Source organism: Monodon monoceros, unplaced genomic scaffold (assembly GCF_005190385.1).
Source record: "Monodon monoceros isolate NGI ecotype Baffin Bay Population unplaced genomic scaffold, NGI_Narwhal_1 Super_Scaffold_10, whole genome shotgun sequence".
Taxonomy (NCBI): Eukaryota; Metazoa; Chordata; class Mammalia; order Artiodactyla; family Monodontidae; genus Monodon; species Monodon monoceros.
In genome coordinates, this window is record NW_021703766.1 from 46,512,661 (window position 1) to 46,539,288 (window position 26,628).

At 48.3% G+C, this 26,628-nt stretch overlaps 1 protein-coding gene across 1 annotated transcript in view; it reads right to left on the reverse strand.

Annotated features, from left to right (window-relative positions):
• The window catches only part of LOC114903233 (cytochrome P450 2F5-like), a 36,458-nt gene extending 17,445 nt beyond the window's left edge, over positions 1 to 19,013 (reverse strand). Inside the window, 4 exon segments of the mRNA XM_029236080.1 lie at positions 8,904 to 9,056; positions 9,968 to 10,127; positions 10,412 to 10,513; positions 18,996 to 19,013. Of these exon segments, the coding sequence (XP_029091913.1) occupies positions 8,904 to 9,056; positions 9,968 to 10,127; positions 10,412 to 10,513; positions 18,996 to 19,013 (433 nt within the window).
• Positions 19,014 to 26,628: the final 7,615 nt, after the last annotated feature.

Below are 26,628 nucleotides of genomic sequence, written 5' to 3' on the forward strand. Positions count from 1 at the left end.
TCCCAGCTTACCCTTCCCCCTCCCCGTGTCCTCAAGTCCATTCTCTAGTAGGTCTGCGTCTTTATTCCTGTCCTGCCCATAGGTTCTTCAGGTTGTGTAATAGTATGATAAGTTGGTGTATTACTCTTTTTATATATTGATGGATTTAATTTGCTAATATTTTGTTGAGAATTTTTGTATCTATATTCATGAGGGATGTTGGTCTGTAACTTCCTTTTCTGTACTATCATTGTCTTGCTTTGGCATCGGGGAAATACTGGCTTCATAGAATAAGTTGAGAAGTGTTTCCTTATTTCCTGTTTTCTGGAACAGATTGTGGAGAAGGATGCTATGTAGCTAATATACACTGTGTTGGATATTACACGTCAAAGCCTCGTTTTTAATTTATTTATTTGGCTGTGTTGGGTCTTAGTTGCGGCACTCGGGATCTTTCGTTGCAGTGAGTGGGCTCTTCGTTGCAGCGTGCGGGCTCCAGAGTGCCCGGGCTCAGTAGTTGGGATGCGCCGGCTTAGCTGCCCCTCCGTATGTGGGATCTTAGTTCCCCGACCAGGGATCGAACATGTGTGCCCTGCATTGGAAGGCAGATTCTTAACCACTGGACCACGAGGGAAGTCCCAAAGCCTCATGTTTTTTTTTTTGTTTTTGCCCTCCTGGCATTGTCAGAGAATGTAGGTATTACAAATAAATGGATTTTCCATATAACTGGAACTGATCTTTTCAATAGCAAATGGGAAAAAAAGTTTTTTAAAACTGAGGTATAATTGACATACATGATATTAGATTCAGGTGTACAACATAATGATTTGTATATTTTGTGAAATGATCACCACAGTAAGTCTAGTTAACATCTGTCATATACGTAGAATTTTTTTCTTGTAATGAGAACTAAAAAAAAATAAAATCACTTTTAACGTAAAAGCCACATTTTAATACTTTGTTTTGTGGTAACTTTTTGGGAACCCTGTGAACCATTTATTCTCCATTTCCTGCTGGATCCTGCTGGACCATTAGGCGGAGAATGGAATCTTGGTAGAGGAACAAGGGGTTCTTTCCTTCCTGTTTGCTTGTTATTCTGTGAATATTACCACAGCAACAGTCCTTCACTTCAGCGGAAAGGGCAGAAAAAGCATTCTAGGCAGAGGGAACAGTCAGTGCAAATGCCTGGAGACATAAATAATCCATGCACAGTAATAGAAGTTTGGTGAGCTTGGGGAATAGGATCTGTTTAGTGACACGTGATGAGAAACGAGATTGGGAGAGGAGGGCAGAGCCCAGGCTAGAAAGGGTCTTGGAGACTAGCCCAGGGAGTTTGGGATTTCTCCTTTAAGCTTTTGTTCTTCAAACTGCAGGTCATAACCCATTAATGATTCATGAGCAGCTTGAAGGGCTGCAACAAGCATTTAAAAAATAATAAAACAAAAGAGAAGAGAAGACTCTCTCTATCAGAGTGCCTCTCATGAGTAAAAAAGCGCTGCTCCAGCTATACAGATATCCGTGTGCACATGTGCGTACAGGTTTGCATGCGTCCTGGGAGCAGCCACATGTGGAACAACCTGAACTTGAGTCAGGGGTGATGTGACATCTAAATTCCCATCCTTCTACCTCCTTTCTCCAAAATATTTCTTCTGAGAATCACCCCCTTCCTCCAGAGTTCCTCTGGGGGCAGGGGCTCCATCTGAATCATCTCTGGAACCTCAAGAGAGGCACACACTGGAATCCAACTCTTTCATCCAAATCTTCCTTTGTCATGTCCTAACGGTGTTACTTTGAGCAGATTCTTTTTTTTTTTTGTAGACAAGAATGTCTTCTTCTTTTTTTAAAAAAAATAAACTTATTTATTTTAGTTTTGGCTGTGTTGGGTCTTTGTTGCTGCGCACGGGCTTTCTCTAGCTGAGGCGAGCAGGGGCTACTCTTCGTTGGTGTGCGCGGGCTTCTCGTTGCAGTGGCTTCTCTTGTTGCGGATCACGGGCTCTGGGCACGCGGGCTTCAGTAGTTGCAGCACACGGGCTCAGTAGTTGTGGCGCACGGGCTTAGTTGCTCCGCGGCATGTGGGATCTTCCTGGACCAGGGCTCGAACCCATGTCCCCTGCATTGGCAGGCAGATTCTTAACCACTGCGCCACCAGGGAAGCCCTAGGCAGATTCTTTAACCTTCCTCTGAGTCCGTGTGCTCATTTGTAACAAGGATCATCATAGGCTCACCTCGCAGACACTTTATTTGGTTGAATGAGTGCATGCATAAGTGGTGTTATGGATTGAACTGTCAAGAAGGTACTCTAAAGTCGGAACTCCCAGTACCTCAGAATGTGATCTTATTTGGAAAAAGAATCACTGAAGATATAATTAGTTAAGATGAAGTCATCTTGGAGTATGACTGGTATGCTTACAAAAAGATGGCCAGTAAAAAAGAACAAAATAATGTCATTTGCAGCAACATGGATGGACCTAGAGATGATCATACTAAGTGAAGTAAGTCAGACAGAGAAAGACAAACACCACATGATATCGCTTATATGTGGAACCTAAAAAAAATGGTACAAATGAACTTATTTACAAAACAGAAATAGAGTCACAGATGTAGAAAAGAAACTTATGGTTACCAGGGGGAAAAGGGGAGAGGGATAAATTGGGAGATTGGGATTGACATATACACACTACTATATGTAAAATAGATAACTAATTAGGACCTACTGTATAGCGCAGGGAACTCTACTCAATACTCTGTATTGACCTATATGGGGAAAGAATCTAAAAAAGAGTGGATATATGTATATGCATAACTGATCCACTTTTTTCTACACCTGAAACTAACACAACATTGTAAATCAACTATACTCCCATAAAATTAAAAAAAAAAAGATGGCCATGTGAAGAGGGACAAACACAGGGACGACACCATGTGATTACAAAGACAGAGTTTGGAATGACACAGCTGCAAGCCAAGTAGCTCCAAAGACCAAGAGCTGCAAACCACCAGAAGCTAAGAAGAGGCAAGGAAGGATTCCCCTACAGCTTTCAGAGGGAGCATGGCCCCGCTGACACCTTGATGTTGGATCTAGCTTGCAGAACTCTGAGACAATACATTTCTGTTGGTGTAAACCACCCAGCTCGTGATACTTTGGTCTGGCAGTTCTAGGAAACTCATACAAGGGGCTCAGCACAGTGTCTGGCACATAGCAGGCACTCCACACATGCTACTTGTGCCTGTCATTATGGCAAGAGCAGGATTCTTGTTTTGGTAGAAGAGAGTAGTGAAAAACAAGCTACCCAGAAACATCACCACTGTCATCCTCCCATTCCTGCAGCCACTGAGTTTTAAAGCTCAACACCAGGCTATGTTTCAATCTTCAAATAATTCCTGTGAGGAAGGAGACAGATGAGAGACTCAGGAAGGCCCAAAGAGTTAGCAGCAAAGCCTGGACCAGAATCCAGGGCTCCTGTTAACATCTCCGCCCCAGCACTGTCTCTTTGCTGGGCTGGGTCACTGGCTCTTCCAGAGCAACAGAGCTGAGACTGCCCTATCTGGACAGGTGAGATCGAGGCATTGGTGGCTAGAAGGTGACTTCTCTTGGCACCTTTGGTAATGCCTTGATGGACTCCTGCTTTTCCCTTTTCAGGTGTAAGTTTGAGGACTCTGGAGATTAATACTTGTTCTCTCTTCCCTCTCGTCTCCCTTCTTGCTGGGCAAAGACTTACTAGCCACTCTATCTTCCCCTGGAGATATGCCTCATCGGCAGAACCCAGCTAGTTCCAGCCCCTCCTTTCCTCTCTTGACTCTTTCTCAGAAGGAACTCTCAGCTTGGAGATCTGACGTTTGCCACCAGAGGGGCTGGGAACGCAGTTCCCAAGGTTGTGGCTAAAGGAAACTCTTATGCTAAAATTCTAAGCATCAAGAGTTCCAAGCATCAGTAATTCAAATGTTCGGAGTCTAAGGTTCTGGGAATCCGAGATTCCAAGATTATGAATTGTGGACTCTGCAGTTCCAAGATTCGACCGTTGAGTTATGCCACAATTCTAAGATTCCCCCAGGTGAGCTTTCTAGAAACCTCTTAAAGTGACATGCACAGGAACGGATAAAGTTTGCTTCTGACTCTGAATTGTTGAATAGTGTGTTTGTCATAATAAAGAGTGTGACCCTGTGGATCCTTATTTCCCTCCAATGAGTAGGAAGCAGCTAATTTGTGGAAACCGAGTTGCCAAACACAGATCATGGAAATTGAGAAACTTGAGAATCATAGCCTATAATGAAACTTGCAGGGTTCAAAGGACCAGATTTCCTCTCACTTGACCTCAATCACTGGTCCTTCAAGTGTGGCAAGTTTTGTGGATGCAGGGCTCTGCGTAGCATTTAGATCTAAGGTTAGATCTAACTCTAGATCTAACACAAAGATCTACAGCTGATGTGTATGAATGTTCAGATTGCGCAATGCTGAAGGATGCCACCTCTAAGGGAACATACGCTAACTTATCTGAGAGTAAGCGGGTGATTCAGACCCTCACAGATCCCAGATCCACCAGAGAGAGCCCCACCTTCAGAAACTCATAGGAAACGTGACTTCCTGTATACACTCAGGAGAACATGCAATCATATACTCGAATGCCTGTACGCACACATGCGCGCACACACGCGCACACACACAGACATGGCTGTGCTGCTACCAAACTTCTCCTGGCATTTTCTCTGAAAGTGTTTCTCTCTCCCACCTACTTCATTAAGAAGTCTGACTCCTGTCCCCAGGTCTGACTCTGATCGGACACAGTAGCCTTATCTGGTGGTGGGCACGAAATATGCTCTGGCATCCAAAGTGTGCATGAGTGGGCAAGGGTGTGGGCAAGTGTGTAGTGAAGCCAGGTCAGCTGCCTGTCAGGGCTCTGGAAAAAATCTCCTGGACAGAGCTGCTCAGGTTGTGTAATAGTATGATAAGTTGTTGCTTTTTCACTTGAGGAAGGGGTGCTTTTTAAGAATCTCCCTAAACGACTGTGGGCTAAGTATGGCCATCCCTATACAGATCTGTGTCCATGTACTTGCTGAGTACTTACTTGTGTTCTGTGGCACCTCAGATAGAGACTTAAACTCTCTGGACCTCATCTTTGTTACCTGTAAAATGGGCATGAATACTGTTCCCCGTGACATAGGTTTGTGAGCGTTAAGTGAGGTGAGTATATGACGCTTTTAGCATAGAGCTGACACAGTGTACTTGCTCAATAAATAATATCTGTTATTGTCACTATTCAAAGTATAGTATAAGGTTTCTTTTCCTCTCAACCCACCTCTAGCAAGGTGAACAGAGTCCGTTTGTTTCTTCCTCTCCTATCCACCTTGCCCCTTCCTTCCCCTGACCCCCGTCCATCATCCCCCCATCCTTAGCCCCGCCCCTCCCTCCCCCATTTGCTCCTCCCACCAGCCCCACCCTGGCACAGCCCTGGCTCACCGGGGCAGGAAGCTCATGGTGTAGTTTTGTGGGATGGTGACAAAGCCCACGTGTTTGGGGGACACGTCGATGTCCTGGGGCAACTGTGGGGACTTGAAGCGGAAGTTCTGCATGATGGTGGTGAGGAAGAGAAAGAGCTCCATTCTAGCCAGGCCTTCTCCAAAACAGTACCGCTTTCCTGAAGGAATGGGGGGAGGCATGGAGGTGAGGCTTGTTTTCATTGCTACCTTGACCCCACTACCGACCGACCCCCGGCTGTATTCTCCCAGGGAGGATGGGCTGGAATCTCGAGGCCTGAGAGACTTTCAGAGAAGTTGCTACTCCTCTCTGAGCCTGTTTCCCTAGAACATGGGGTGGGGTGAAGCAAAACAGGCTGTAGCAATGGGAACTTTAGGTGCCCCTTCTCCTCAAATACACACTCAAATATGGCTGCTGTGCCATCGACCTTCTAGGAATCTGAAGAATTTAAGTGACCTTGGACAAATCTCTCACTCACTCTGGGCCATGATATTCCCTATCTCTGAAATGGGTACGATCATCCCTTTTCTTTTGCCTGGGCCCAGGTTCTTGGTAGTTATGGGGTTTGCAGCTGGTTGGCTCCAAGGTATATGGTAAGAGGGACTTCCAAGATTGAGAAAGATACTAGGTTACACCTTAGAGATGAAGGAGGCCCCTGTTGGTGTTGGCTTGGCAGTGTGTCTTACCGATGGAGAAGGGCACAAAAGCATTAAACTGCCCCTTCTCATCCAGGAAGTGCTGGGGATTGAAATTTCGCGGGTTGGAGAAGAACTTGGGGTCTCTCAGCATGCAGCCCAGCATAGGGAAGACTTCGGTGCCCTGGCTGGGAGGAGGGAGGGGACTTTTATAAGGTGGAGTGGGGGATGGGTGTGCTGAAAGCACCTGGGGGTGGAGGGGGAATTTGTGTGACCTTGGTGAAGGGAAGTGGGAGGCATGGGAGTTGGGGTCCTCTGAGGCAGGAGCTTTGGGGGACATGAGATTCATCGTCCCGAGACAGGAAGTTTGGCAGCCATGGGGTTCACGTCCCCTGAGAAGGGAAGTTTGAGGAACATGGGCTCTGTGTCTCCTGGGGCAGAAGTTTTCACAGACATGCAGTTCATGTCTCCCAAGGCAGGAGGTTGGGGGAACAAGGAGGTTATGTCTCTTGAGACAAGAATTTTGGGTGGGACATAGGGTTCATATTCCCTGAGGCAAGAGGTCTGGGGAGATATGGGATTCAGGAGTCTCTGAGTGGGAAGGTGGAAGGGACATGGTAGTTGGGACAGTCTTTGAGGGAGTGGATCAGGGGCTGGGAAGCTTCTAGGGGGAACGGAGTGCGGGGTCACAGGGAGTGGGTTGAAGATCCCTTTAGGCTGGGTGGGGCAGCACCTTGGAGAGGAGGAAGTCTCGAAACTCGGTATCCTTGGTGATTCTGCGGGCCGGGCCCATGGGGATCATGTCTCAGAATCTCTGGATCTCATGGATCACCGCCTCTGTGTAGGGCATCTTGGCTCCATCCTTGAACTTGGGCTGATGGTTCTTGCCAATCACGTGGTCAATCTCCTCATGGGTTTTGGCTTGGGGAGGAGGGGGAACGTGTTTAGCTATTGTGAGGACTCAGGGCAGGGATGACCGTCCAAGTAGGTACAACATGCATGACATCCACGTGTGGCATGGACATAAAACATTCAGGCCGTAGGCGCTGTTGGTGCAGGGTCTTGCTCACCTGGTCCTGCCAAAGTCACCTGGGAGGTGCAAGGGGAGAGTCTTGGGGGATGGTCTGGAGGAGCAGGCAGTGGGCACTTGGTTGGTTCAGTGTGGGCCCTGGCAGGTATTTCGTCACTGAGTAGGACATCTCACAGAGCTGAGGGTGGGGAGAGAGGAAGGGAAGGGAAGGACAGCTGTCAGTGCTCAGGACCCAATGGGAGTCGGACCTGTCGCAGGGCAAGGAAGGCACTGGGTTAAAGGCACCTACACAGATGTTTAGGTATTTCGATGGGGCTGGATGGGAATAGATATCTAAGTTTTCACATGAGTTAAGTGTGAGGGACCCTGTCCAGGAATTAAAGTGAGATGGACTGGGACACATATCCAGGTTTCAGACGTTCAGGTGATGCTGGACTGGAGCATACATCTGGTGTTCATATATTCAGGTGAGGTTGGGTTGGGAGACACCTGTCCAGGTGCTTAGCTATTTAGGTGGGACTTGGAAGGGGGGGTCACCTAAGTGTTTAGGCATTCAGGTGGTCTCAGTTGGAAACAACTGCGTGGATACTTAGGGAATCTGGATTGGGGGCTTCTGTACAGGTGTTAAGGTATTAAAGTGGGGCTGCTGTGCAGGTGTGAAAGCGGGGAGATACCTGTTCAGGTGTTCATATATTCAAATGGGCCAATAGGGGGCACTTCTGTAGGTATTTGAGTGAGCTGGGCTGGAAGACACTTATTTGGGTGTTTGGGGAACAATCTGTCCAGGTGTTTACATGTTTAGGGGTCTTGCTTTGGGGTACCTGTCTAAATGTTGAGATATTTAAGCGAGCTGGGTAGGGGGCACTGTCTAGATATTCTAGTGGGCTGGTTTGGGACACCTGTGTAGGTAACAAATGATTTTGGTGGGCTGAATTTTCCGGCACCACGTGTTCAGGTAGTCAGGAAGTGGGCTGAGGTGATCTCTTGTCCAGGTGTTAAGAAATTCAGATGGAAAGATAGAATATCTTAAAAGGGAGCATCTGTTAGATATTAAGGTAAGTTGGGGTGAGGACACCTGCACTGGTGAGAAGAGAAAGCTGGGTTGAGCACATGTATCTTGCCTGCAGTGTCTATTTTTTTTCATTCTTTTTTTTTTGGTGGGGGGAGCATCTTTTGAGATATCCAGGTGTGCTTGGAGACTGAGTATTGGCCACCTGTCCCGGGTTCTGGTGCAACTGTTCAGTTGTCTGAGAGTGGGGGGCTGGTTTTGAGGGCATCCTGTCTGTTGAAGGATGGGAGTTTGGGGCACCTGTCTTGGTGTGGAGGGGCAGTTGGCAGGTTGAGGTAGAGGCATGGTAGAGCCAGGCTGGGACAGCTTACCTGGCCGGTAGACGTAGCTGTGAACTGGAAGCTTCCCGGCATCATACACAGCAGTGATAGGAGCTCTTTGTTCTCACAGTCAAAGCGGCCCCCGAAGACGATGGAGTTGATGACACTGGAGACGGTTCGGCTCAGGAAGAAGGTGGGATCAAGGAAGGCGCCTGGGGGATGGGGTGGGGTTAGGGAGAGACAGGGATTTGGGGGAGAGTCAGCTTGGCGGTCTGATGCCAGTCTGCGAATTTGAGGAGGGCGCGGAAGTGCTGAGCCAGACTTCCAGCCTCAGACCCCAGAGCTGGGAGGCCGGACGCCTTCGCCCAACCTGGACCCCTTCCGGGGCCAGGATGCGTGTGTCGGTGCGGGCTGTCTTCCTCCTCCTCCCCCTCGCACTCTCCGGGGTCCCCCCACTCACCGTGCGTGCCCCGGCAGGCCTCGATGAGGAAGTCCACCTCCCCCTGGATGCGCTCCTCGATGCCGCGCTTGCCCACGCCCAAGTCTCGCAGTGCGGTGATGGAGAAGCGCCGGAGGTGCTGGGCGCGCTCCCAGCTGCCGAACGCCAAGCCTGCAGAGGGGGCGTAGGAGTCGGGGCGGGGCAGGCCCAGACCAGCCGCCTGGCCCGGAGAGCGAGAGAAAGGTGGGCAGAGAGAGAGCGAGTGGGAGATTGAGCGGGGAGGGGAGGGGTGGGCAGGGAGGGAAAGAGGGTGGGAGGAAGCAAGGGAGGGAGGGAGGGGGGTGGGCGGGGGAGAAAGAGAGAGACAGAGACAGAGAGAGACATACAACTCAGAGAAATGCAGAAAGAGGTAGAGACCAAGTTGCAAGAACAGAATCAGAAGGAGAGAGGCAGGAAAGATACACTGAGAAAAGAGATACAGAGACACTCACAGGAAGAGAAAGAGACAGAGGAGGGAAGGAGGGGAAGTGAGATACTTGGAGATCTGGGAGGTGGATATAACAATTGTGAAGGATTCTAAAACTGAACTGGAGAAGAGAGAAAAATAAGGAGAGAGAAACAGAGAGGGTCTGGGAGGAGGAGAGACTGTTACCAGGAGACGGAGGCATGGGGATTTTGAAACAGAAATAATGTGAGATTCTAAGACTAAGAAAGAAGAGAGAGAGGGAAGGAGAGAGAAGCCTGGGGAAGCACAGAAGTTGAAAAGGAGAAAAAGACAAAAAGGCATAAGGAGATAGAGGACCAGGGTTCCAAAGCAGAAGTTCCAAGAGCTCCTAAGAGATACAGAGAAAGAAGAGACAGCTAGTGAAAGAGAACAGGGAGATAGGGGAGAGAGAGGCAGGGAGAAACGGAGATGCAGAAATGCTAAGACAAATGAGAGACAGAGGGGGCGGCAACCATGAATAGGAATGGGGACAGAGAATGCCAGAGGAAGTCAGGACGAGAAGGCTGGGGACACTGAAGCCATCAAGTCTGCCTGACCACACCCCCCTGCCCCACCCCTGCTCTGAGGTCCCCCTCCCCATAGCCTTTGAAGAGCCAGTTGAAGTTAGCCTGCTTGCCTCATCCACTGAATTCCTCAGCCTGGTCCACCAGAGCCTCTGTCACAGTGTCATATCCACACAGCACCACGACCCGCCAGGGCCCCAGGTGGTCTGTGGACACAGGGCCATAGTGCTCGCTGACCTGATGGAGGTGAGTGCAAGTGGTTAGAGCAGCCTCTACTCTGAACTGGCCCTGTACCCAGTTCTCACATCCCGAGATGCATTTCCCTACAGGTTCTGATGGTCAAGGAGCTGGACATCCCAAGATGTGGTCTTTCCTGGCCAGGACCCTGACACTGAATCTTTAAAACTCCCCTTTCCTTTCCTATGACTCTGGTCCAACATTGTCAATTCCCAGCCACAAAGCCCCAACCAAACTGGGCAGGCCACCACCCCTGTCCCACGCATCTCTCTGCCTTGGGACACCTTCATGAAGGAGTTGTACATCTGCTTGGTGTTCAGCTGCAGGTGGTTCCCGACGAAGGGCAAAGGGGTGGGTCCAGGAGGCAGCGTCCCCTCGAGCTTCCTCTACCGCCAGACAGACATCAAGACCAGTATAGTCAGACAGGCCAGCAAAGCCGCAGGAAGCAGCCCTGAGGCCAGCATGGTGGCACTGGGGGTGACAGTCAGTTGGTGATGTCTGGGATGGTTTGCTTTTATACTACCTGGGAGAGAAGGGCCGACTTTGGTCCTGATTACATAATTGTCTCATTTCACCTCCCAACTATAGCCCCCACTATGCTCCCTACCTAGCTTGGGACACAGCCAGCAAGGAAGGAGGAGGGGGACCTCAGATCAGATTAACAGAGAGTGGGCCCCAATATGGAATTTGTGGTTCCCTCGGGAGGGACTACCCTAGGCTGTGGAGGGCAGTTGATAAGTTCCAGAGTTGAAGATTTTGGAATATTTGCTTGGGGGAGCCCCTGAGCTTTGGATTTGGGATCTCAGAGTGAGAAGGGATCCCAAAGTGGTGGATTTTGGGGTCTTGGGAAAGAAACATTCAAAGATCTGGATATAAGGGTATTAGAATGAAACAGGATGTGTGGCTGTGGATTGGGGGGTCTTTTGGTGAGGAGAGATGTAGGTTGAAGGGTCTCATTGTGGGGGGAGATTCCAGGGAATGGGTTTGAGGGTCTTGAGGTGAGAAAGGACCCCGGGCTGTGGATGTGGTGTTCCTGGGAGGAGAGTCCAGCTGGATCATGGAATCTGACCCCAGATGTTGATCTGCTTTTACTTTGGACACAATGCTGCCTCTTGATTCCCAAAATTCTCACTGGAACCTCAAAGTGAGGTCAGGATAGGGGTCATAGAACTGACTATCTGTGGTTGGGCAAGAGGTAGAAGACCATAGCTGCACTTCCATGGAACTTCCCACAGAACTGGAGAAGAGTAACTCACGGTCTCAGCTGGCAGAGGGACTGGCCAGGGCTTGGAAATAGTAATAAACACCAATATGATACTGAAAAATCCCAGCTGTCTCGAGGATTAGAATTCACAGAGAGCCCCAATGGCTCCCTACCCAGATCCTTAGGGAAGCCCTCTACATTGATTGTATCATTTCCATTATTATTATTATTATTATTGATGTTTCCCATTTTACATGTGGGTATACTGAGGACAGAAAACAGAGAGTGGGCAAGGGGCACACGTGTGAACCCTTTCTCTCCTGCTCTGCACTCACTTCCCCTTCCTGCGATTGGGTTTCCGCACCAGTGGAAAGGGAGTATTTGGGAAGAGAAAGTTGTATTTGAGGGTGTGTGAAGTCCCCGTTAGGCGTGATTCCTGGTGTGTCAGGGCTGTTATTAGCAGGCAGAGAGAACTATGTCAGGAGAGATTTGGGTAAATTCCAGTGTCGGGAACAGAGAGGGGCCCTAGGATGCTAAAAGTGGGAGTAGAGAAAAGAGGAGTGGTCCTGCTGTTTCTCCCTCACTGACATTTTTCCTTAATAATGTTGGTTACCCCTGGTAAACACCAACTGTGAAGACTAAACCCAGGTATGTGTGGCGTGATCCAAGAACAAAGAACAAGATAAACTCAAAGGGCCAACATTGCCGGAACAAAGAGTTACAGGACCCCTGTCACTTATGCATCTTTGTGCTGTGCGTGTTGGTGCATAAGTGAGTATCCATACCTCTTTATGGCTATATGTGCACATCTGTGTGAGTGCCTTACAGGATGTGAATGTGTCCGTTGCCAGTGTGCCTGAATGCATGCCGATCTGCCTGTGGGTAACATGAGTACATGCTTTGGCATATATGTCTGTTGGGGGATATTTACATGTGTGTCTCTGGGTCCAACACGTAGACTGTGTATTCACATCCATGTGTGCGCATGTACAACTTGTGACTATACATAAGTGTGTGGGTGTTTGTGTGTGTGTATTCTGGTGTGGTATGTAGGCATGCGGGCCATGTTGTGAACGTGGGAATTTCTGAGATCTGCTTGTTCCTGTCTGTGTTTGGATTCCAAGAGACCTGGCCCAGCTCCATTTCCCTAAGTCTTTATTGAATTTGTTACAATATTGCTTCTGTTTTATGTTTTGGCTTTTTAGCTGGTGAGGCATGTGGAATCTTACCTCCCCCACCAGGGATCGAACCCGCACCCCCTGCATTGGAAGGTGAACACTTAACCACTGGACAGCCAGGGAAGTCCCTCCATTTCCCTTCTTAAAAAAAAAAAAGCAAATAGTTCCCTTATTTTTCAGGATATTACCTCCTTCAGTCTTCAAGGGTCATACTAAGTAGAAAAACTTCCGTAGGACAGATGTGTCCTGAGAACATTCTGAGGTAGGTCACTCCCATTGGATCAACTTCTTCTCAGAAAATTCTCTTTCCCACAATATTATCCCCAGGCTCTTAAGCCTTTTAATAGAGGCATTCAACCAGTGTTTACTGAACCCACTACTTCATGCCAGCTTGTGCTGGGTGATGTTGAGAGCACAGGGCTGACCAAGACAGCCCTGGGACCTGCCCTCATGGAGCTCTCACTCCAGAGGGGGAGACAGATCAGTCACCAGGCAATGACAGCTCAGAATGGATAGCGCTGGGATGAGGAGCACAGGCAGAGGGGTCAAGGTCAAGATGGGGGGGGCACAGGCAGAAAGGTCAAGGTCAAGATGGCGGGGCTCAGGGCTGGGACACCTGATTCAACCTTGTAGCTTCTGGGTAAACCACTAGAGGGATCAGTAGGAATTTTTCCATAGAAGGATAGGGAGAGTTGGGAGGGAGAGTTCCAGGCAGAGGAATCAGCTTGTATAAAGGCCAGAGGCCCGTGGAGCATGGTTGAGAGCTTGTTAGAGCACAGAGATCTGGGGCCATGTTCACTGGTGACTCTGGAGCCATGAGCAGGTGTCTGATCTGGTGGACCATATGCAACTGGGTTGGGGGAGTTTGGACTCTGTCCTGAAGCTACAGGGAGTCACAGAAGGCTTTTAAGCAGGGGAACAAAATGGTCAGATTTGTGTTTCAGAAAGATTCTTCAGAGTTTTGGAGATGAGACCATAAGCCGAGAGATGAGGAAGTGACTTCTACAGGTGAGAGAGGACAGGACCATGGAGATGGGTAGAGAGGGTGGGTTGGAGAAAGATATGGAAGGAAGAACTAATTCTTACTTTGTTCTATGTTGACTTTGCTGTGGTGAGGGAGGAGGCTAGTGTTGGGGAGAGATGGTAGTGTTGTTTATTGGTTTGGGGACACAGGTCAAGGGCAGGTCTGAGGCAAGAGAAAACGAGCTCAACTTTGGACATGTTGAACCATGGCATAGTCCCTGCTCTTAGGGATTTCTTAGGCTAGTGGGAGAGCAGACCTGGATAAATTAAAGTCCTCAATGATGCCATTAGTTTTAATTAGTAATTATTAGTAATAAATTACTACTTACGGTTGAGGATTGGGAAGGCCTGGTAGGGGAGGTGTCATTTGAACTGGGTCTTGTGGGATGAGTTCACAGGTAAGGGAAGAGAGCAGGGCGGTCCAAGCCAGGTCTTAGATATGTGAGATGGATGGAACAGAACAGGTATCTTTCACAGTAACACCTCCCCGTTCCCTGTCCCAACCTTATCAACTCTCTATCCTCTACCCCCTAGCCTGACCCAAAACTCTTAGGAGAAACCTGGCTCATGCCCACAAGTGTGCCTGAAATGTATGATGCTGTCCAAATGAGAATCTTTTTTTAAAAATTGAACTGAAATTTATACACCATAAAATGTTCAGCAGCATTTGGTACATTCACCGTGTTGAGAAACCACCATCTCTAACTAGTTCCAACAAATTTCCAAATGAGAATTTTTTTTTTTTTTTTTTTTTTGGCCACACCGTGCGGCTTGTGGGATCTTAGTTCTCTGACCAGGGACTGAACCCGCACCCTTGGCAGTGAAAGCATGGAGTCCTAACCATTGGACAACTGGGGAATCCCCAAATGAGAATCTTAAGTTAGCCTTCTTGTTTTAAATTTAAATACTAGTACTGCAATAGTGATATCATTCATTGAACTTAGCATCTTACTGTGTGAAATTTTTAATGAGTGTGATCTTATTAAAGTCCTCATAGCAAGCCTATGGTGTTGGTTTTGTCATCCCCATTTTGCAAATGAGTTAAGTACAGTCCAAAGAGTTGGAAGTGAGTTGCTTTGGGTTTCACAGGCAATAAAGGTAGAGGCTGAACATGGCCTCGTGTGACTGACTCTAAATTTCATGCTCTTCACCACCGCTCTGGACTGCCAAGCTCCACCTTTTCTTCCTGATGAACCATCAGAAAACTGTCCTTGATAGCCTGTGGTTTTTGGAAAACTTCCTTGTAAGCCTGAAATAAAACATTCCAAAATGTTACAAATGTATATTTAAAAGGTCTCTTAATAGGGAGGAGACTTGACCTTTTATTGTTTTTGTATTCTTTGGAACATTAACCAAAGACCTGCTCAACCAGTGTTACCATCCAGGCTATTGGCAGTGAAATGGTGAGTGAGCCTGGAGAACAAGGGGTTTGGTCAGGAAGTGAGATGTTTGTGTTTCAGATTTCAGTGATGACAAGGATTAGGGTAGGGCTGGTGGGAGTGTTGGCTGGAATTAGTGAGGCCAAAGAAGAGAACACAGTCAAGTTTCCTTTTGTCTGATTGTTTGGACAGCCATGGCCACTGAAGAGGCTCCTTCTCAGAAGAATGTCAGGTCTTGGAGTAGAGAGAGGGGGGAAAGTTTGCTAGATGACAGAGATGAAGGAGGCAGACTCAAAAAAGAAAGAATCTTTATAAGTGGATGGAGTGGTCATACTCTAGACGTGCTCTGAGGAGTTTCTGATTCCGGTTATGGTTGAGTAGCTTCTATAGGGACAAGTATCCTGAAAATAACAACTATAAACTCAGAATAAAACATTAAAATAAACCCCAATTCCCTGAAATTGCTGAAAAGTGAATAAAGCAGGCAGACACTGAAGGGAGCTAGAGGAAGAGAATTTCCTGTTTATTATACATTTTGGCCTGAAGGCAAGCCATGGAAGGTGCTGTGGAGGTGGCTAAAACACAGATAGAAACATTGGAATTTTTCTGACTTGAAGAACCAGAGGACAGAGTTTAGGGTGATTATAACACCTGGTGGTAGTGGTGGTAGAATCTCAAAAAAGGAGAGAGACAGAGAGGGCGAGCCCCAAATTCTATGTATAAACTCTGTCCAAATTTCTGACTGATTGTTGAACTATTTATGTGCTGGAAAACTCCAAGCGGTGTCAGCCAAGGCTAAAAGAACTGAAATAAGATTTCAGAGCTGAGCCTTTGAGCTCAGTCAAATTTAACTGCTCCCTGAAAACAAAACAAAATAAACCAAAATTCTTCAGCAGAACATAACAGAATCCAGAGTCTTTACAATGTACCACTTGCAATATCCAGGATAAAATCCAAAATTACTAGGCATATGAAGATACAGGAAAATATAACCATACTCGAGAAAAGGAAACTGATGGAGAACAACCCTAGCATGACCCTAATGTTGGAATTTAGCAGACAAAATTTTAAAAACACCTGTTATGTCTGTGCTCAAGGGTGTCAAAATGGTATTGAGACATAAGAGGTATTGACCCTAATTCTGACCCTGAGACTCATTGGAGGTGGTTGAATGAGTAACTTTCATTGGAGAGAGTGTTAGAAAAGCTATGCTATTAAGAGGAGAGACTATTCAGAGTAGGACCGGGAAATGGAAAAAAAATTTGGACATGTGGTTCATTTATTTAGCAACTATTAATAGAACATCTGTTAAAGTGGCCAAGATGGCAGAGCAGGAAGACCCTGAGCGCACCTCATCCCACAGGCCCACCAGAATTACAACTATTTACAGAGCAACTGTTGATGAGAAAGACCTGAAAACTAGCAGAAAAGATCTTCTACAACTAAAGGTATAAAGAAGGAACCACAATGACATGGGTAGGAAGGGCAGAGATGCAGCATAGTCAAGACCTATACCCCCAGGTGGTCAACCCACAAACAGGAGGACAATTACAATTGTAGAGATTCCTGCCAAGGACTGAGGGGTTCCAAACCCCACATTGGGCTCCCCAGCCAGGGAGTCCTGCCGCAGGAAGATGAGCCCCCAGAACATTTGACTTTGAAGGCCAGTGGGGGTTATTTTCAGGAGCCAAGTCTTGAGCCATGGCCAAAGTTTCTGGCTTTTTTTTTTTTTTGCGGTACCCGGGCCTCTCACTGTTGTGGCCTCTCCCGTTGCGGAGCACAGGCTCCGGACGCGCAGGCTCAGCGGCCATGGCTCACGGGCCCAGCCGCTCCGCGGCATGTGGGATCTTCCCAGACCTGGGGCACGAACCCGTGTCCCCTGCATCGGCAGGCGGACTCTCAACCACTGTGCCACCAGGGAAGCCCATCTGGTTGTTTTTTTTTAAAGCCACTCAGTTTGTGATACTTTGATATGGTACCTAGGAAACTACCTGTCTTAGCAAGCTAATACATCCATTAACAGAAAAATGGATAAGCAAAATATGGTATATCCATACAATTGAATTGTATTCAGCCATTAAAAGGAATAAAGTACTGATACATACTGTCACTAGCAGGACCCTTGAAAACATCATGCTAGGCAAAAGAAGCCAGTCACAAAAGACCACATATTGCATGATTCCATTTATATGAAAGTCAAGAACAGAGAAGCTATAGAGATAGAAAGTAGATTAGTTGTTGCTTAGGGTGGGGGTGGGGTGACAGAGTAGGGGAGTGACACCTAGAAGGTATGAGGTTTATTTTTGAGGTGATGAAAATGTTCCAAAATCGACTGCAGTGATGATTGCACCTATCTATGAATGTATCAAGAAACATTTAATTATATACTTTAAGTGGGTGAATTTTATGACATGTGAATTATATCCCAATAAAACCTTTTTAAAAGCCCCCCAAAAATAAAGAAAATGTCCTCTCTGACTATATATCCTGATGTGTTCTTCCTACCAGTGAAAGTATAAAGACAATCGATTCACCTAATTTCTGAGAAGAATTTACTCCAAGGAAATAAAAGGGATATCGACTCTCTCAAAACTTTCTCATACCATCTGGTGTCACCCCAAACCCTTGGGCTTCTCTTCTTGCATCATAGCCTTCGACACTATCCTGTCCTTCCATCAGAGCCCTGGCTACTCTTGCTGTCACTGTCCAGAGATGTTAGTCTTTCACTTCACTGTGAGCCCCATGTGGTCACTGAGTGAATCTATCCTGGTCACCATTATGGCTTCAGTTCCTTCCACAGGGCCCCATTTAGAATAGGGATGTTTGTTGAATGACTGCAGTGCCTTATAGCTCTTGGAATTTCTAGGAAGTTTCTAATTGACTCTCCTCATCAATAAAAGTGAAGGTGGGTACAAGGCATGGCCATTTCTTGTCCAACGTGAGATACCCCTAACAGCAATCTTCACTACAGAGGTACCCATTAGGTGACTCTCCATGGTGGTCCTAGTCTCTCACTGCCCAACTCTTCTCCCTCCCTTCTTTCCTTTCATGGGTGTCAGATCTGTATCCTTGTCTGAAGACTTTTCCTGACCCACTCTGCTTTCTTCCTCTTTTGTCTTTCCCACACATTATCCCCCAATAAAATGATACACTCCCAGCTCTGTCTGAACCTCTGTTTCCTGAAGGACTCAATTTACATACTGTCCATCATGGCATTTGTTCTTTATTCCATACCCAGTCTCAAAACTCTTCCAATTTTAGAAAATCCCATACTGTGTGACTCTTCATCAGGGGAAAGTCTTTGTCTCCCACCACAGCAGCTGAAGGGGTAACCATTAATTCTTCCTCACCACATTCTGACTGTGGCTTGGCTAACTGGATCATCCTGCTGGGAACTTTGACTCTTGCTGGCTGAAGTGACACAAAAACACAGACACGATTAGGAAGTTGTCCACAGTGGTTTCAATGGGTCAAGAGTCCCAAAGCAGTAGTGTTCAGTGCCTGGGGACTGGGTGGGGTGGCAGTGGCAGCAGCAGCCCCTAGCTGGATGGTTCCGGTCATTACCTTGGCTGATGTCCTCCTGGCATAGCTCTTTTTTTTCCTACTCATATTCTTAGCCTAGCTTTCCAGAATTCCTATTGATTTTGTGGGCTAACCAATCACCTTCCAGTAGCTAGTAGACTTTTCTACTTAAATTAGCCAAAGACATTTTATGTTAATTAAAAATAGGAACCTTGACTGTTAGGGGACTTGGGAGTCTCTGGGAGGTATCCTGTTGAGAAAGAAGTTATAAAGGATGAGCTGTTATCCCTAGAGTGATACCTGAAACCCCTCTTTCACTCACGCCCTATGTTCAATACATTAGCAAACCCTGCAATCTCATGCATCATAATAAATCCCAAATCCATCATCTTCTCCCCACCTCCACTGGTTCTGCTGTGTCTGAGCCAACATCACTGCTTATAGTAGCTTCCTAATTGGTCCCTGATTTTGTCCCCCCTCCCTCCCTCAGTTTATTCATTGTATAATAGCTAGAGCGAGCCATTCAGAACATGTCGATACATGTCACCCTATGTTCCCCAACCTTCCCAAAGACCTCCATCTCGCTCAGGTCCTCACCAAAGGCCACGATGCCCCACACAATCCAGCCCTTTAACCCTTTGCTTCATCTCATTCATTCCTACTCTCTCATTTCCTCCTCTGCTCCAGCCACACGTCTCCTTGTGGATTCAGGCACACACACATAGTCTTCTGCCTTATGACTCTGCTCTTCTTAATTGTTCTGCCAGGAGCGCTCCCTTCCCAGATATCTGCACAGCTTTCTCCTCACTGCCTTGTGAAACCACCCATGCCACCAACTGAAAATTCCAATTCTGGAATTCCCTAGCCCATTTCCCTGCTTTGCTTTTCTAATGCACTATACCATTTAAAAATTTATTATGCTTATTCTTCATTGGCCGCCTTTGGTCTTTATCAGGGAAAAGTCAAAGGAACAACATAAAGGTATGGAGTCTACAACAAGAATTTGGTACAGTCAGAAACCTAGCTGGAGGTGAACAAATGAACTTAAAATCTGCAAGCCGTTGCCGAAGTCTTGGACAGAGCATTGCTTTTCTGCTGGATGTAGAAGACACACAGCTCCCTATTTCTGGGTGAACCTCGCTGACCTGTGTCCCTTGACAGTGTAATAGTGCCTTATCTTAGGACTGTTGTGAGAATTTAGGAAGATGAAGAGCTTGGGTGCGCGTGGACACGTGGGCAGGGCTCTGTTCTCGGACGGTTCCTGCCACATCCAACAGGGGGCGCTCAGCGGGCCGTGAGGCAGAGCTCATAGGTCGGAGGGATGTTGCCAAAGCCCGAGACCTTGGGCGTGACGTCGATGTCAGCGGGTGGCACCAGCGAGCGTAGGGAGAAGTTCTGAAGGATGGAGGTGAAGTAGAGAAAGATTTCCATGCAGGCCATGGCCTCGCCCAGGCAGACGTGCTTTCCTGTGGGCATAGAGCAGGGCGGGAGGGAGGGTCGGAGCTGCACGGGATAATGGGAGCAGGGAGAGTGTTCCGGTCCCACCACCCCTCCGCCTCAGCTGCCTCCTCAGCATCTCTGGGGTCATGATAACTCCCACTTTTTAGGGTTATTATAAAGATGCAGTGGGTTTCTATAGTAGTTGTGGCTCGCGGGCTTAGTTGCTCTGAGGCACGTGGGATCTTCCCGGACCAGGGCTCAAACCCGAGTCCCCTGCATTGGCAGGTGGATTGTTAACCACTGCGCCACCAGGGAAGAGGTCAGAGACTCCACTCTTAAAGGGCACACAAAACCTCATGCTCTGAGGCCGGGGCAGAAGCAGTACTATGAAAGGAGTATAGGTCAAACCCACCTGCTGATCTTGGAGAGTCTGACAGGGCAGTCTCCAGTTGGTAGGTGGAGCCAGGCCCAGGGGGTCCTGGAGAGGCAGGAGGCAACTGGAGCTCACCTTGGAGACGTAGACAATGGGGCAGCCATTCTGAGGGGCTCGTTCTACCGTGAGGACTTTGGTGTTGGCAAATACGATTTTTAAATCCTCTCTTTAGCTTATTAGCCTCAGGATCCAACACTGTCCCCCACCCACCAGACTTTACACACCATTGCTGGGACTTCTCAGGCCAAGCAACTAATTGGGTGGGGACACAGCCCCACCCATCAGCAGGCCAGCTGCTGTAGGACCCCCAGAGCCCCCAGCCACCCCAGGACCCAGCCCCACTCATCAGTGCACCAGCACTAGTGCCAGGACCCCTGAGGCCTCACAGCCAGCCATTTGGACCCAGCCCCAACCACCAGCAGACTGACACTAACTCTGAGGCACCCAGGGCCTTGCAGTCAGTGACCCCAAGACCCATCAGTGGCTGACACTAGCCCCAGGACCCCCTGGGCCTGGCTCCACCTACCAACTGGAGGACAGCAGCCCTAGGACCACAGCAATCCTGCAGCCTGCCCTTTCAGAACCCAGCACACCCACCAGCAGGCTGGCATCAGCCCCAGGACCCCCTGAGCCCTAGCCCTGCCCACCAGTGAGCCAGCACTAGCACCAGGACCCCCTGGAGCTCCACAACCAGCCACCATCTTGTGTCTCAGCCCCAACCACTAGTGGCTGGCCACCTCTACACAAGGCAGGGCCTGGCAACCAACCAGACTGGGGCTAGCCACATCTACCAGACCACAGCCCACTACTACCAGAGGGCTCATGCAGCACACATAAGGGGCACCCCTAGATCAAACAGTACTGGTGACCAGAGGGTAGTATACTACTGGGTTGCATAGGACATCTCCCACAAAAGATCACTTCTCCAAGGTCGGGAAACATAACCTACCAAGTACATTGAAATAAAAACAGTGTATTAGGCAAAATGAGGCGACAGGAATATGTTCCCAATGAAGGAACAAGATAAAGCCCCAGAAGAAGAACTAAGTGAAGTGGAGATAAGCAATCTGCCCAATAAAGAGTTCATGGTCAAAGATGGTCATAAAGATGATCATAAAGATGGTCAAAGAACTCAGGAGAAGACTGAATGGACAGAGTGAGAAGTTAGAAATTTTTAACAAAGAGTTAATAGAGAAGAACCAAACAGGGCTTTAGATGATACAGAGGAACAGATCAGCAAGGTGGAAGACAGAGTAGTGGAAATCACTGAAGCTGATCAGAGAAAAGAAAAAAGAATTTAAAAAATTGAAGACAGGGCTTCCCTGGTGGCGCAGTGGTTGAGAGTCCGCCTGCCGATGTGGCGGACACGGGTTCGTGCCCCGGTCCGGGAAGATCCCACATGCCGTGGAGCGGCTGGGCCCGTGAGCCATGGCCGCTGAGCCTGCGCGTCCGGAGCCTGTGCTCCGCAACGGGAGAGGCCACAACAGTGAGAGGCCTGCGTACCGAAAAAAAAAAAAAATTGAAGACAGTTGAAGAGATCTCTAGGACAACATCAAGTACACTAATATTTGCAATACAAGGGCCCCAGAAGGAGAAGGAAGAGAGAACAGAGCAGAGAACATATCTGAAAACAGAATAACTGACAACTTCCCTAACCTGGGTAAGGAAACGACATCCAGGTCCAGGAGACATGGAGAGTCCTAAACAGGATCAAGACCAAATAAGACCACACCAAGACACATAACTAATTAAAATGGCAAAAATTAAAGATAAAGAAAGAATATTAAAACCAGCAAAGGAAAGGCAACAAATTACATAAAAAGGAACATTCATCAGGCTGTCAGCTGACTTTTCGGCAGAAACTCTGCAGACCAGAAGGGAGAGGCATGATATATTTAAAGTGATGAAAGGGAAAAAGCCACAACTGAGACTACTCTAGCCAGCAAGGCTTTCACAGATTTGATGGAGAGATCAGAAGCTTTACAGACAAGCAAACGTTAAAAGCGTTCAGCACCATAAAACCAATTTTACAAGAAATGTTTTTGGTTTTTACGTTCAGAAATCTTTATTAAAATGAAAAAACAACATGGCTATAAAATGACACAGCTAAAATTTAAACTTAGATCTGTATTCTCTGAATCTCAAATTTCTAAACATGCTCCTCCTGAGGGGAAAATATTGAATCTATGTATTACCTGGATGTCCCCTCACACATCAATGATCAGAGACCCCCCTTCTCTTACTACAGCTACTCTCCTTTCAGTATGTTCACATAGTCGGTCCCCATGCCCAGTTTCTCCTGACACAGGAGAATCTCCATCTAATAAACATTCACCCCCTTCTCTCCTCAGATTTACAGATCCATTTACAGATCCATTCTCCTGGGGGAAGCTCTCCCTGCCTGCAGCCTCTGCCTCCTCTTCTAAGCATCCCCAACCCCCTCCGGTCCTGTGCTACTTAGTCTCTACTCTCTCCAGGTGAGGGGGCCAGTTATCAGATCTCTCCATCCAATCCAGGAAGAATGGAGCTGGAGAGGCGTGTCTGAGGCCAGGTTGACGGACTGAGGAAAAAGGAGAGGCTAAGAGGGTGAGAAGGGAGAAAATGTTCCTTCCTGGCCTCCTCCATGTCCCTCACCCCCTTGAACTCCTAACAAACAGTTACATAATCAGCTCCCTCTTACTCCCTCCGTGGGCAGCGAGCCAGATGGGTACGTATGGGGCAAAAACAGCAACAACAACAGGCAATGTGTGTTAAGTATGAAAAGAGCAAGAGAAAGCGATTTCAGAGTAACCAAAATCAAGAGAGAGGAAGAGTGGCAGGGGGGAGAGAGAGGGAGAGAGAGAGGTAGAGAGAGAAGGAGAGAGAGGAAGAGAGGGAGAGGGAGGGGGGGGGAGAGAGAGAGAGAGAGCAAGGGAGAGAGAGGGAGAGGGAGAGCGAGGGAGAGGGAGGGAGAGGGAGAGAAGGAGGGAGAGGGAGAGAGGGAGGGAGAGAGGGGGGGAGAGAGAGAGAGGGAAGGAGAGAGAGAGAAAGGGAGGGAGAGAGGGAGGGAGAGGGAGAGGGAGGGAGAGGGAGGGAGACGGAGAGAGGGAGGGAGAGAGGGAGGGAGAGAGGGAGGGAGAGGGAGAGTAAGAGAGCCAAGGAGAGAGAGAAAGAGACAAAGTGTCAAAGAGATGAAAAGAGAGAAGTGGGGAGAGGATGAGGGGGAGGGAGGAGGCAGGGAATGATTAACTAGGACCCAGAGAAACAGGGAGAAGGCATCAGAGAAGGACACAAAACACAGACAGAGGGAGAGACAGAGCCAGAGATGGAGAGAGACACATACAGAGAAAGGGAGAGCTAGAGCTAGAGAGACACACGCTCAGAGATGTGTAGACACAGATAAAGACTGAGAGAGACCTGGAGAGATCTAGTGAAGCAAGCAATAGAGATTCAGAGTAGAGAGCCAGAGAAACACAAAAGGACTGGGATAGAAAGTCAGAGAGAGGGGCAAAGAGACACAAAGAGAAGAGAACAGTCCGGGGAAGGACACAGAGACCTGCCTGAGGCAGAAACAGAGGCAGCAGCAGGGAGGAGATATATAATCCAATCAAAGGGGTTGGCAACTTGGCCAGGCCTCATGAGCAGCCAACTCAGTCAGTATTTTTCTAGTGTGTCTTGCGTGTCGGGCCCCGACAGACTTGATCTCTTAATCCCAGCAACAAGCCTCAGTGATGATAATTGCGGCTAACACTTGGCACTGTGTCCCAGGAACGTTCTAAGTCCTTTGCACAGATCTCACCTGGTCCCACAGCAACCCTACATGGTAAGGACAACTATTATCTCCATTTTACAAAGGGGGAGATGAAGCCATGCAGAGGGTGAAGTTGATCCCCGGTGGCCTTGGCCTGCAGCGGCTTGAAGCAGGATTTTGGTTCCCCGCCAGAGACTGAGGTCGGGCCACGGCAGTGAAAGTGCTGAACCCTGGCCACTACACCACTAGAGGCCAGTGACCAGTGACAAGGCCCTGGCCCGTTAGCTGCGTAGAAATGAATTTCCACATCGAAATGGAAAGTAGTGAAGCAAATAAAATATTTATTAGGAGAAAAAAGTACAGTATGTGTGGATAGACACACGGGCGGGCTCAGAGAGAGAGTCATGCCCTCGTGGTAGTTTGAATCACTTTTATGGGTCACTTCGTCTGGGTTTCCTTTGGTCAATCATCTTGCTTTGCCTGGTTCTGCGTCCGTATTTGCTATAACTTAGGGTCCTCCTCTGTGTGTGTGTACATCTCTTAGCCGAGATGGATTCTAGCAAAGAGGCCTACGGGTAGTTAGCATCACTTACTATGGGGTGGCGCCCCATCGCTTTTTGACCTCCAGGGAGCCTTTCTGTGCGTGTGTAGACAGGGAGGTCTCCTTGATTTCAAGAACGAGGAATAAAGAGCCTTTTATCTATTATCTGGGCAGGGCCCAGCCTCCTCTCTCGACTGTCCTGCTCTTGATATTTTGGAGTTTCTGTCCACAGGGAACGAACTCCAGCTGCTCAGCCTGGGGCCCACCTATCTTCTGCCTCAAAATCACTTATCTGGGGCTTCCCTGGTGGCGCAGTGGTTGGGGGTCCGCCTGCCGATGCAGGGGACACGGGTTCGTGCCCCGGTCCGGGAAGATCCCACATGCTGCGGAGCGGCTGGGCCTGTGAGCCCTGGCCGCTGAGCCTGCGCATCCGGAGCCTGTGCTCCGCAACGGGAGAGGCCGCAACGATGAGAGGCCCTCGTACCGCAAAAAAAAAAAAAAAAAATCACTTCTCAAGGTCACCAGCTAGCGGTCAAGATGCAACACCCAGGCAATCTGTCTCCAGTCCATCATTTCAACACGTCCCCTCCCAAGAGAGGAATGACTGAGGACTTTAAGGATATGTCCCCCAACCCCCAAATTTGGAGAAGTGAGGGTTCTTTGCCTGGAATCCAAAGATTGATAGCAGGAGCCCACAAATGCCCTGAAATGATTGTGCAATGTGACTGTCGTGCCCACCTGGAGAAATTGTGCACAAGTATTTTGGATCCCTGGAAGATACAGCTCTTATGTACGCCACACATGGTTATTATGAACCCTATTATGTGCCAGGCACTATTCTGGAGGATGAGGGGTCCACAGGGAGCAAAGCAAATAATCACAATAATGAAAAAATCGGTAAGAATCCCTGTCCTCATGGAGCTGTCACTTGGGTAGGAGGAGTCATTGTCAGAGGCCACCTCTGATGGCTCCTAGAGTTTGTCAAGCTGGCTCTCACCTTAAGGACGTTGCCCTTGCTGCTCCCTCTGCCAGGAACATGCCTCCACACACCTTCCCATGATCGACTCTCAGAAGTCACCGCCTCCAAGAAGCCCTCTCTGACTACCCAATCTGAAGCAGCCCTCACCAGTCAGTATCCATCATATTTCCTTCTTTAATTTGCTTCGCGGCATTTATCACTAGCTGAGGTCATCTTATTTATTCAATACACTGTTTGCTTTAAGACTGTCTCGTCTGCTAGAAGTTACCAATTCCACGAGGGGAGGGGCTTTGAGTTTCTTGTTATTTGCTAGAGTCCCTATGCCTACATTAATATGTCACATATGCTGACTAAACCCTTGTCGATCAGTAATGACAACTAACTCATGTATCACGTTCCCACGGGCCACTAGACGCTCCACGCTTCTTACAAGTATTAACTCAGTTAATCTCCCGGTGACCCTTGGAGGAAGGGATTCTACATGGGGAAAGCGGGACAGAGAGCTTAAGAAACTCACTCAGACTCACAGCGCTGGGCAATGGCAGGGTCATGATCCAGACTCAGCGCTGTGGCTCAGTCCCTGCTCTTCACCACTCTGCCCTGCGGGTCCCCTGAGCCCGTGCATTCTGTCCCTCCACCCCCAGCCCTGGAGTGATGGGACCAGGCTCAGCACCTTGACAAGATCAGATTCCGCAGCCTCTAGGGCTGTCTCATTTGTGCCCATGGGATTCTAATTGATGGAGGTGACTGAGTGATAACATGGAGAGGTCAGTGCCATTCAAGAAAAGTCTAATGTTGGCCACATTCCCCCCAGGAATGAGAGGCACAGCACGCAGGGCCACAGGAAAAGGCAGCAAGCAGCATTGGTCAAGAGGCAGAAAGGAATAAGAGGAAGACACAGGCCACAGCCTTTACTGGGAAAGGCAGGGCAGAGTCAGCTGCATAGGACTAGCTAATCTGAATCATTCCAGTGGGCTCTGGAGCATAGGGGCTGTCCTAGTTGTCTTGTACCTGGCCCTTGGGTTGATTTAGTACTGGGAAAATATTGGCTTGCCTGTCACTGTTCCAGCGT